We start from the raw sequence: 13,197 nt of genomic DNA on the forward strand, positions 1-13,197 counted from the left end.
AACTTTTGAAAAAGAGCTTTTGTGCATGCAGGTATCTATAATAGGCTTTCTCATAACAGCCAGCTGGTTTCCAGGATGTCCACAATGAATATGCATGAGATAAATTTGTATACACTGGCGCCTCACTGTATTAGGGCTATTGACTAATTACTTTAACACAATATGTTAATTTAATGCAATTAATGTTAATTTAACGCAATTAATATGTTAATTTTCTACATGATTAAAAATTTTAATCACAATTGAGCAAACCATTACTACTACTATTTTTTATTTCTGTAGTGCTGAAAGGCATATACAGCGCTGCACATTTAATATGTAATAGACAGTCGTCGTCATCCCCCCCCCCCCCAGCATTATGGTAGTTCTTGCTCTCTTCCTTTCCTCCTCCCTCTCTGGCTATTTTTAAAACTTAACTTGAACTTCTGGGCTGAAAAACTTGCCACACAAGGGTAATTCCAAATTAGCTAAGCACATTTTAAAAACTTGACTGTGTCGTGGCCAGTTCCTGCAATGCAAGCAGGCTTCCCTGCCAGCCCTAAGAGCCTTCCTGAGCTGCCTCTGATGCATCTTTATATTTCTGCAAGGGTAGAAGACTGCTGCAGGAAGGCTTTTGGGGTCGGCAGAGGAAACCTCTTTGCATTGTAGGCACTGCCCGTGATAAAGACAAGTTTAAAAAACAGCCAGAGGGAGAAGAGGGAAGAGTATATTGCCAGATCGCCCCATAGGTGATTTAATGAACATTAAGCAAATATTTTTCTCATAAGAAATCATGCTTGTAAAAAAAAATTGCATCATCAACTCTGGAAAAACTGGTTACACTCCTCCCTCAATATTCACAGGGGTTAGGAGCAGAGCCGGCCCGCAAATATTGAAAATTCACAAATAACTTTTGGGCCGACTCTGACTCACCCCCGCCTCCCTCCCGCCATCCCGGACCTTACCTGGTGGTCTAGCGATCTTCTTACGCTCCTGCCCCGTGCAGATCACTCATCTAAAATGGCTGCCTGAGTTCCCGTAATCTCTCGAGACTACTCAAGGCAGCCATTTTGTATGAGTGATCTGCATGGAGCAGGAGCGGAGGAAGATCGCTCCTGCCCCGAAAGACTGCTAGACCATCTGGTAAGGTCTGGGGAGGTCCGTGAGGTTTTAGGAAATCACGAATAATCAAAATGGCGAGTCCAAAACCGTGACTCGGGAGGGGGAAGTGTACTCTTATAAACTTGAGTGTTTGTTTCCATTTGGAGTAAACTCATATAAACTTGAGTGTTTGTTTCCATTTGGAGTAACGTCTCCAAATGGGTTGTGGATTTCTATAACAAAAGTGGAATATCGGAGGAAAGACAAGATGAAAGTAGTGGCCTGCAGGGAGTGTGCTAGTTTCTCTTCTTGAAGATGAATGATTTCTGTTAACTGCCGGCCCATTGGGAAGAAATTAGCATAGTCACTCTTTTATAAACTCTTTCCGGTTTACTATTCTTTTATAAAAGCTCTCTGGTCTTCTAGTCAAAAGCTTATAGTATTCCCCTCTTAGAAAGTTATTGGAACACGACGACATGATATGTTTTCAGTGATGGCACCACAGCTTTGGAATGCCATGCCTCAGCATTTAAGAGAGGAAAATGACTTGAGTCGTTTTAAAAGTAATTTAAAAAGTTTTCTTTTTAAAGATGCTTTTAATCTTTAAATTGTACTTAAATTTTATATTAGTTTTCTTCTTTGATGGCAATTTCCCTCCCTATTGTTATTTCCCTATATGGCTCTCCACTGTACTTTGACACTGAATTGTTCTGATCCCTCTTACCTCGGGTTTTAGTCGGTCTGTAAGTCTTTTAAATTTTAAATTGTGTGTTTAAATTTATGTTTATACTTTTACCAATTTTGTACTTCGCTTAGTAAAACTAAATAAGCGATTCATCAAATTAAAATAAAACTTGAAACTTCCTTGACCTTATACTTAAGAGGAAGTATCTCTACTTATTGTCAGTTTTACTAAACTATTTTTCTAGAAATTGCTCTTTGCACTTCCTGGCACATTCTGCTAACATAATTGTTATTCATGAATCATTTGCTGAGCAATTAAACAATTATTCATGCTGCTGGTAATCTGAAAAGCCTATGATTTGCAGAACTGCTGATTAAATGAAATTGTCCATACTTGTATAACCTTAATAAGTCTCCCCAGGGGGTCATGTTGAAATGCCAATTAACTGGCTACGATGGAAATTTGGATACTTCTCTCTAAGTCAGATCCTGTAGCAAGTCTGACAGATAAGAAGAGTGCTGAAAGCTGTTTTGAAAATAATATAGGAAAGAATAGCTTGCTTTTTTATAGTTACTTGGCTAATTACATATAAACATACCAAAGAGGATTCTTTTACTAAAGATAAGCATGTTATCTGCCACACGATCCATTTTATTTCTTAAGGGCCCTGCTGCAGATAACATGCACCACTCTTTAGCAAAAGACCTCTAAGTGTTATACTGTATAGCATAAATCCTAATACAGCTATAATCAATAATCATAAATTACATCCAACAAATAATTCTCTAAGAACTAATAACAACTTTTCCCCTCCTTTACAAAGCTGCACTAGTGTTTTTAGCTCCAGCTGCAGCAGTAAGACCTCCGATGCTCATAGAATTCCTATGAGTACTAGAGGTCTTTCCGCCACAGCTGGCATTAGCGTGGCTTTGTAAAGGAGGGCCTTAATGTGATAGATTTCACTATGTCATAATGTAGTTGAGCATTTCCTTTAAGGAGTCTAAAAAAGGTGAAACAAAATCATGTTACTTTGTACACACCTAGATGAATTCACATTTTTACCACAACAGTAATTATCTGAGGACAAGCAGGCCTCAATTCTTATATCTGGGTGACATCATCAACGGAGCCTGGTGCAGTGCATGGCTAGCTTAAAATATGCAGAAAATTCTAGCTGCATTGTACCATATGTGTGCAGGTGCCTTCCAGCCCAACAAGTGAGCATCCCTCAGTCTTTTTTCGTCCGCAGAGCAAACAAGTTGTATTCTTTGTTACTTTTTCCATCGCATATGAAGTGGTGCCTTCCCTTAGGATTTGCTGCTTTTTTTGCCTATTTTATTGCCATTCTATTGCCATTTTCTATTTCTATTGCCATTCTATTTTTTGCCATTTTATTGCCATTCTTTTTTTATTTTCAAATTATCCCTCCCGGTATAGTTTTTAAAACTTTTTCGGCACTTTTAAATTTCCTTTCATTTTCATCGTGCTAGGCCTCATGTGGGCTGGAGCATGCCCCCTTTTCAGCTCAAAATTGAGGAGTTTAATTTGGATACTATATTTTTCGAGATGTCAAAGACGAGTGATGTACCCAGTGTAACCAGGTCATCTTGGTCACGGATCCGCACAATTGTTGCATCAGATGTCTTGGACCTGACCATGATGCTAATGCCTGTTCTCTTTGTTCTCAATTCAAACCAGAACTTAGAAGGCTTAGCATGTTCAACACAAGAAGCTGTTTGGCTCCTCAAAGACCAGTCCATTGAAATTGGCTTTAGAAGCATTAATATCGAAAGCTGCCCAGGTATCTAAAACCACTGGGAGTGCACCAGCATCGAGCGGGTCTCCACTTGCCTCAACATCGGGTGTTCTTAGTTGGCCCTGAGACTGGTCAGCATTGGATCCGATACCAGAAATGCATATGGGTTTGACATCATTCTCATCAGCACTGAGGGATCATGATGCCAAGCATCGGGGGAAGGCCAAGAAGCATCGACGTCGCTCCTTTCAACTTATGGTGCCAGGAGGACTGGGACATTGGGTGCACTGATTTCCAAGAAGCATAGGCACCAAGAGGCTCACTACTTCTTTTTAGTAAAGATGCCAATGCGCCAGTCGCTGGATAGCTAGGTCCCAGCTTCCAGTTTGGCACCGACGCCTTATCAGGTTGTCTCTGTACCGGCTCCCCAGCCTTTGCTAATGCCTATCACCGATGAATAGTACTGAGTGATTCTCAGAGAGGAAGTGGCTTAGCTTCTGCAGTTGCAAGCTATGTCGGCATTGTGGGTGCTTGCACCTGCGGAAGCTCAGTCTTCCCTCCTTTCTGAATCTCATCATAAGCCTATGCATTGAGCCCGACGCATGTATCTCAAATGACTCCAGAGCAGGCCCCAGTGTATGCACCACTGCCATCAACGAAGGGATATACCTTGATTCCCTAGAAAGCATAGGTGTCATTCCATCAGCTAGAGGCAGGCTGAGCCCCTCTCAACTGATTCTGATTGGGACCACTCTTGGGACTCAGATGAAAATCCACATTACTTCTCAGAGGAGGAGTTGTATCCATCTGACCTATCACCACCTCAAGAGAAAAGGAAGTCTCCACTATAGTCTCTTTTCTTCACCTATTTTGTCAGGCTAAGTCTATCCCATTTAAGTTGAAGATGGAGGAAGAGGCTAGAGCTGAGATGTTAAAAGGTCTTGGACTATGAGTCTCCTCTCAAGGGAGGGATCACAGTAATAATAATAATAATAATAACAACTTTATTCTTACTATTGCACCCTATCCTTAAGGGCACACTGATGAGGAATTGGGAGACCCCATTCTCAGTGCAGGTTGCACCTAAGAAGGTAGATACTCTGTATCATTTCAAGAGGGCCCAGCTTCTTCACAACTCTTTTTAGTGGTAGAATCTCCAGATAAAGATTGGATTCTTAAATTGTTCTTTAAAAGTAGAATTAAGGACTTTCTGGGGTTTAAAATACAGATTTTCCCCGATGTTTCGAGAGAAACGCAGAAGAGGAGACGAGAATTTCCTTGCAATTGTATTATCAGATACCATTCTTTAAAATATGTGTTTGTAGATCCTTCTCACTTGGTTAGTTTTCTCTCCCTAAGATGCTTGGAAAAGGATGGTATAACAATAACAACAACTACTGAATAGAATGAATAAGTCCTTTGTTTCAGTAGCAGATATACATATCTTTATTATAAATATTATACTTTAGTAATTACTCTTTTCTCTACTTCTTGGACTTGAGTGTAATTAAGGAATGTATTATTTTTTATTTGATGAATTTTGTTTAAATTGTTATGTCTTAGATTATGCTTTCTGTACAAGATGGAACATAATTTTGAACATAAGCTTGGAACATAATTTTGAAATTTAATAAAATATAAATTATAAAAAAAAAGCATCCAGACACCATCTAGACCCTGTTTTGGCAACCTACAACTGCATCCTCCTCCTCAACTTGGAGGTTTTCTGGTAGGCAGTGGCAGCATCCTAACTACTCTCAAAAGCATAGGTACCCGCATGCTTCTCGTCCTGCCCAGCAGTCCCTGTCCCAGCGTTCCTGCCCTAGTCAGCTCTATCAGCAGAAGTCCCAGCCAACTCCCCAGTCAAAGCAGGGGATGAGCTTTTGACTGACTCCTGCAGAGCACAGCTGTCATAAAAGTAACTGTGGGTAGTAAAAATAGTAGAGAAGATCCTGCCTCAATTTGGACTCTATACTTTAATGATATGTACACACATAGAGTGGAATTAGAAATAGGACCAGATATAAGAGTCCATAATTTCTTGATTTCACTAAAACAATTCACAAAAGTGATGTACAGTAACCAACACTGAGAACAGACTTTTGGAGGTCACAGCTTGGCACATCACACATATGGCTCATCTCCATTTTGAGAGAAACCGAGTGGACCGTAGCTTTCCATTGGTCTCAAGCCACAGGGAACCTAGCGAATATCATCTGTATTACTCCACAGCTGAGACTGCTCTCGTCTGGTGGACTACTGGAACCATTCTAATTCTGGGACTTCCATTCCAAATTCCACTTTCTCAGAAGGTGTTGATGATAAATGCATCCAACTTGGGATGGGAAGCCCATGTAGATGGGCTTCACAAGGGAAAATGGTCAGCTCAGGAAACAGATCTCTACATCAACCTCCTAGAGATTAGATCTAAATGGAATGCTCTTAAGGCTTTCAGAGATCGGCTACACAACCAAATTGTTCTCATTCAAACTGACAATCAGTTTGTATTGTTTATGTGAGCAAGCAAAGGAGTATGGGATCCTACCTCTTCTTTCAGGAGGCAGTGGGCCTTCCTTCATGGGATGGTCCTTTGAGCTGCATACCGCAGGCAAGGAGAACAGCCTGGGAGACAGAATGAGCAGGATTTTGCAACCGCATGAGTGGTTACGCAACATGGGTGTTGGCTCGCAGTATCTTCTAAGATTGTGGCACCCCCTTGGTAGATCTTTTTGCTACTCATTGCATCAACAAAGACCCCCAGTTCTGTTCCAGGCTCAGTTCACATGACAGACTTTCGTTAGATGCCTTCCTCCTTCAATGGGAGATATGTCTTCTGTATGTGTATACTCCAATTCCTTTCATAGAGAACACTGCCAAAACTCAAGCAAGATCAGGGAACCATGATCCTAATTGCTTCCTATGGCTGAGGCAGATCTGGTTTCCTCTACTTCTGGAATTGTCCTATGAAGAACCCTTGAGGTTGGACTGTTTTCCTACCTTCATAGCACATAATCAGGGATCACTTCTGCACCTCAACCTCCAGATTCTAGGCCTCAGGGCCTGGATGCTGAGAGCATAGAATTTGCATCTTTAGGTCTGTCTGAGGGTGTGTCCAGAATCTTGCTTGCTTCCAGGAAAGACTCCACTAAGAGGTGCTGCTCAATTAAGTGGAGGGGGTTTGCTGTCTGGTGTGAGGGCAAGGTGCTTTTCCTTGCCCAAAACAAAATCTGCTTGATTACTTCTCTGAGTCTGGTTTGAAAATCAACTCTGTAAAGGTTCATTTCAGTGCAATTAGTGCTTACTATTCTTGTGTAGGAGGTAAGCCCATCTCTGTACAGCCTCTAGTTGTTTGATTCATGAGAGATTTGTTATTGACTAAGCCTCCTATCAAACCTACCACTGTATCATGGGATCTCAATGTGATTCTCACCCAGCTGATGAAAAGCTCCTTTTGAGCCGCTTGATTTGAAGTTCCTTGACCTGGAGAGTAGTTTTACTGATGGCAATCACTTCAGCTCATAGAGTCAGTGAGTTTCAGGGTCTAGTAGCTGATCTACCTTACACTAAATTTCATTACAACACTTACCTGAAGTTCCTTCCTAAGGCGGTGATGGAATTCCATTTCAGTCAATTGTTCTTCCATTTTTTCCCCAAACCTCATATTCATTCTGGCAAAAGTGTACTACATACCTTAGATTGCAAGCAAGCCTTAGCCTTCTACATGGAGTGAACTAAAACCCATAGATATTCTACCCAGCTTTTTGTTTCCTTTGACCCAAATTGGTTGCAAGTGGCCATTGGCAAACACATAAGCTTCAGTTGGCTTGCAGATTGCATATCCTTTTCATATTCCCAGACTGGGATAACTCTTGGGGGTGATATCACAATGTAAAAGTCATGGTGACGTTGATAGCCCATTTTAGATCAGCCTGCATAGAGGAGATTTGCAAGGCTGAGATGTGGGCTTCTGTATTCACATTTACATCTTACTGCTGTCTTGAACAGAGTTCCTGATGTGACAGCCAGTTTGGTTAGACAGTCCTCCAGAAATTGTTCAGTATCTAGAATCCACTCCCCCCCTTATTCCATGCTGCAGCTCCATATTAGAATGTGGTTGTTTCTCATGTTAATTATTGAACATGCTTCAATGTTTCGAGCCCCTATTGACCTAACATTGTTTTCAGTGAGCCTGATAGCTAGGGATTCCTAGATGTGAGAAGTAAGGCCTGCTTGTCCGCAGAGAAAGCAAAGTTACTTACCTGTAGCAGTAGGCCGAATATTCTCACATACCCGCCCACCTTCCCTTGGAGTTGTATTCTATAAGCTATAATGTAGGACTGTGGGACCACAGCTCGTGGGTCAGGCAGAATGGCACTCACAAATGCACAGCTAGCCAAGCACTTTACCGGGTTCCCTTGACATTTAGCCTGCTGTCGTTGGAGAACACCTGCTACAGGTAAGTAATTTCACTGTATAAAAATACTTTAGAAAGCTGCTGCTGAATGATATAAAAATGTGAAACATTGGATAAGTAGTTTTTTCCTTCAGTGCTTGATGACTTCTGTGAACATAAGAATATAAGCAGTGCCTCTGCTGGGTCAGACCAGGGGATCCATCCTGCCCAGCAGTCCGCTCACGCGGCGGCCCATAAGGTCCAGGACCAGTATAATGATCTCTATCTATACCCTTCTATCCCTTTTTTCTTCAGGAATTCATCCAATCCCTTCTTGAACCCTGATACCGTACTGTTCAAACCCATGCTGCTCCTTTTGACCCTGGGCAGCCCCCAGGACAGACAAGGAAAAATGCTTGAGTATCTGAATAAATTCCTATACACCATTCTGAGCTTCCCTGGGAGAACAATATAGAAAATGTAGAAGATTGGCAATTGACGTAATAAAGCGTAGGTTGTGGTACATCAATAAGAAAGTGTAAAGTAGGGTTTGGTGACAGAGATCACTGTGAGAAATTATTATGATATACATTCTCCAGGCTTTTGTTTCATTAGCAGCCACATGATATGAAATTTCACCACCCCAAAATAATAGGAAACTGTGGCATGTTGTAATTCAGCTGTTAGAGAAATGGAAAACCAAAAATGAACCCATTTATTATAATGTTTGACTTAGAACATGCATTTTTCTCCAACTAGAGTCCCACTTTTCCCTTAACAGATAAGTGAAAGAAAGGTATTTTGCTAATTTCTTACAATCCATTGGCAGAGCTGAACTGCTAGCACAGTCAGACACTAGTTCACTTAAAGAATTTTATGTATGGAGACTTCATAGAAAAAGGCTGTTTGATTCAAACTAGGTTATGTTTTTCACAGATATCAAAAAGCTCAGCAAAGACTTGTTACCAGTATTTTTTCATGGGTCTTTTTACAAAAAATTAAATAGTATTCTGACAAAATTTATTTGACTGGGGAAAGCAGCAAGAATTGCTTTAGTATCCTTACAAAAAAAATCCTTACATTACATTACATTACGGATTTCTATTCCACCATTACCTTGCAGTTCAAGGCGGATTACAAAAGAATTATCCAAGATGTATTACATCAAGAACTTACAAAAAAATAAATAAATAAAATAAAAAAATTGGTCATTTTCAAAAAGAGTAAGAAATGGGTAAGGTTATTTGTTTGGGGTAGTTGTTTTTTAATGAACACTTGGAAGACATTAAAATTTATTACTAATTTAACAGATATTCCAATTCATAAATCCACTTGTCAGTCCCTTTGGTTGAACCCCAAGATTCAAATTGGCGGGTTAAAGGTCATCTGGAAGTTCTGGATGAAGGCGGGCATATGTACTTTAGACGATGTAGTTTCAGACGGAAAGCTGCTTGAGTTTTCACGACTGCAACAAAAATTTGGTATTGCTAAAACTCAAAGTTATAGGTGGTTGCAGTTGAGGCAGGCCATTCAGGAGGGGTTCCCTGACTGAAAAAATCTTAAAAATCAGTATAGTTTGCCGTTCCTGTGCTTCCAGGCGGATTTTCTGGGTCACCAGGCTGCTCAGTGGTATAAATTAATATCTGGATTTTTGAATAAGAAACCAAAAACTGGTCTTCGTGATATCTGAAGCATTGAGATAAAGCATCAGATTACTGCATCTCAATGGCCACGAATTTGGACTTGGAGGATGAGATGTACGGTGTCTGCATCTATGAGACAAACTTGGATTTTTTGTTACATAGAGCAGTTTGGACCCCAGTTCAGTTACAGAAATTAGATAGTTCCAAGTCTAATAGGTGTTGGCACTGTCATCTCGAACCTGGAACATTAGATAATTTATTATTTTATTGTCTCTTGATACTTCAATTTTGGAAATCCATTTGGGATCAGGTAAACAAAGTAATGGAAAATCCAGTGGCAGTAACATATGACACTGTGCGATTTGGCACTATGATGAGAGCTAAAAGCCAAATATCATCCCATAATAATAAACTTCTATTTATTATGACAGGGGTTGCCATACATCTAATTCTAAGGAATTGGAAAAACTGGGATAGACTGAACTATTCCTTTTGGTGGGAATCTCTCTGTCATGTTTTTAAGATGGAACATAATATGGCCATACATCAGGGATATTATAAGAAGTTTCTGAAGATTTGGGAGCTATTTACAAAATTTTGCAAAGAGTGATTGCTGATTATGCCCTTTGGTCATACACGTCCAGGGTGGGAGGGTGGGTTGGAATGTATTTTTCAATTCTCAATTAGAATGTAGTTCTTAGATATAATTATGGGGAGGTGATAATCTTTTTGTCATAGACTATAATTGTAATTGTATTTAAATGCTTTTATAGAATTATATGATTGTATTTTATTTTGCACTTACTTATGGCTTTAAAATGAATAAAGAAATAAAAAAAGGCTGTTTGATTCAAACTAGGTTATGTTTTTCACAGATATCAAAGAGCTCAGCAAAGACTTGTAAAAAAAGTAATGTCCCAGAAGCAGCCAAACAGAAGAACAACAAGGTAGAGGACCATTACTATTGCATGACCAACAGAGAGAATAGTAAAGAATCTGAACAAAGCACTACGAAAGAAATTGTTGATGAAGAGCTCCACAATAGAATGAAATGTGTAGATGCTGCAGATTTGCTAGAAAACACTCTCCTGTCTTCCAATAACAGCCTGAAACAGCCCATGATAGATCTGGCACAAAATATGGCTGGTGCTGAAATAAAAGCAGATGACACTGCAAAGACCCAACTATCACCTTCTCAGGAATGCCACATGAAGCCGAGTTCCATTTTCCCATTTAATACTTCTGAGTATCGCTTTGAATGTATCTGCGGTGAGCTGGGTTTGATGGACTGCAAAGCCCGTGTGCAGTGCTTACAGTGTCACTTGTGGCAGCATGCAAAATGTGTGAACTATAAGGAGGAGAATTTGAAGGTCAAACCCTTTTATTGTCCACATTGCCTTGTGGCCATGAAGCCAGTTTCCACAGGGGCAACTCTGATCATCTCTCCAAGCTCAATCTGCCACCAATGGGTAGATGAGATTAATAGACATGTGAGGTCGTCTTCTCTTCGGGTACTGGTGAGAAACTTTTTAAGCTTTTTAAAAGTGAAAATAAGGGCAAAGGCAAACTAGCAATTCATTAGACTGTTTCTTCTAGGTCTGTCAGTTTCCCCCTTTTTACTTCAAGAATGTTACCAAAACACATCCTCCTTGTTTCCACAGAGATTGGGGTTGTAAGTAGAGGTTGACCAAAACTGATTTTTTAAGTTTTAACTGAAACTGCCGCTGAAGCTGTCTGAAAGCTTTTGGCTGAAACTGAAATTATAGCTGAAAGTCATCACCTGGTTTCAGTCAAAACTGTATGTTTTGGTGTGCGAATTTGAGCCAGTGAGGGCTTCTGGGTATTGTCTGAGCTAACAGTCTGCATTCCTCCGCTAAACTGAAAGGTGCTCATTTCCAAAATACCTTAAAATACCTTTAAAAAATCCATCTGCTTAAAATGTCCAAATCCTGGTTTTGAAAAATTAGAATTTTGGATGTTTCACAGTACAGTTCATCCAAATAGCAAGGGTTTTGGGCGGGACTAGGGAGAGCCCATAAATAGGATGTCCAAAATGGATTTTCAAATGGGAGGAAATGTGCATGTCTAAAAACGGCATTTGTATCTAGACCTGTTTCAGTCATGTCCAAGTTACAAAAAGTTGCTCTAATTGAGCAGTTGACCCCTGGAAGGATTAAGGCAGGGGTGCCCAACACGTCGATCGCGATCAACCAGTAGCTCAGGAAGGCAACGCGAGTCGATCGCGAAGCCCATCCCGGACCCCGTGATAGACTCGTGTTGCCGTCCTGATCTACCGGGCCGATCAGCCTTCCTCTCCAGTGTTCTCTCTAGGGCCTTTTAGCTGGGCGGTCCGCCCAGCTGTCATCTGCTGCTGCTGAACATAAAAAAAAAACAAAAAAAAAACGGCTTGGAGATTTCAGCCCGTAGCGAACTTATGCTCCGTGGCTCTAACGTGTGCGTGCCGGCTTCCCTTCTCTTCCCTCCGAAACCAGAAGTTTTGTCCGGGGGGGGAGAAGGGTGTACTGTACTCTGCCGGATCACTTCCTCCGGGAGCGCATTCCATTTGTCCACGACCCTTTGGGTGAAGAAAAACTTCCTTGCATTTGATTTGAACCTATCTCCCTTCAGTTTCTCTGAGTGCCCCCTCGTTCCTGTCGTCCCTTTTAGTCTGAAGAACCTGTCCCTGTCCACCCTCTCTATGCCCCTAAGTATTTTGAAGGTCTCTATCATATCCCCCCTGAGCCTCCTCTTTTCCAGAGAGAAGAGCCCCAGTTTATCCAGCCTCTCGGCATATGGACAGTTTTCCAGCCCTCTTACCAGTTTCGTTGCCCTCCTTTGGACTCTCTCAAGAACTGCCATGTCCTTCTTGAGGTGCGGCGACCAATATTGAACGCAGTATTCCAGATGTGGGCGCACCATCGCTCGATACAGCGGCATGATGACTTCCCGCGTCCTGGTTGATATGCCCCTCTTGATGATGCCCAGCATCCTGTTGGCTTTCTTCGAGGCTGTTGCACACTGTGCGGATGGTTTCATGGATGGATCCACTAGCACACCCAAGTCTCTCTCAAGTCCGGTGTCTTCCAGCAATCTCCCCCCCCATTTTATACTCGAACAACGGGTTCTTTTTCCCTATGTGCATGACCTTGCATTTATCTACGTTAAAGCGCATTTGCCATTTGTTTGCCCAGTCCTCCAGCTTATCGAGGTCCCTTTGCAGTTCCTCACACTCCTCCCTGGTCCTAACTCTGGCGCAGAGTTTGGTATCGTCTGCAAATTTTATAACCTCACACTTTGCCTCCGTTTCCAGGTCATTGATAAATATGTTGAAGAGTAATGGCCCCAGCACCGATCCCTGCGGCACACCGCTCGTGACTCCCCGCCAGTCAGAATATTGGCCCTTTACTCCGACCCTCTGAAGTCTACCTGACAGCCAGTGCTTGATCCATCTGTGTACATCCCCGCTCACCCCGTGGTTCCACAGCTTCCTAAGCAGCCTTTCATGTGGCACCTTGTCAAAGGCCTTTTGAAAATCGAGGTAAATGATGTCTATGGGTTCCCCTTTGTCCACCTGACTGCTTATTCCCTCAAAGAAGTACAGAAGGTTTGTCAGGCACGACCTTCCCTTACAGAATCCGTG

General features: G+C 41.5%; 1 protein-coding gene across 3 annotated transcripts in view; it reads left to right on the forward strand.

Annotated features, from left to right (window-relative positions):
* SHPRH (SNF2 histone linker PHD RING helicase) overlaps positions 1 to 13,197 on the forward strand; it is a 299,247-nt gene that overhangs the window by 89,786 nt on the left and 196,264 nt on the right. For all 3 annotated transcript variants that reach the window (XM_033937312.1, XM_033937311.1, XM_033937310.1), the window contains one exon: positions 10,433 to 11,074. In XM_033937312.1, the coding sequence (XP_033793203.1) occupies positions 10,433 to 11,074 (642 nt within the window). The remainder of the gene's footprint in view (positions 1 to 10,432; positions 11,075 to 13,197) is intronic.

This window comes from Geotrypetes seraphini, chromosome 3 (assembly GCF_902459505.1).
Source record: "Geotrypetes seraphini chromosome 3, aGeoSer1.1, whole genome shotgun sequence".
NCBI lineage: Eukaryota > Metazoa > Chordata > Amphibia > Gymnophiona > Dermophiidae > Geotrypetes > Geotrypetes seraphini.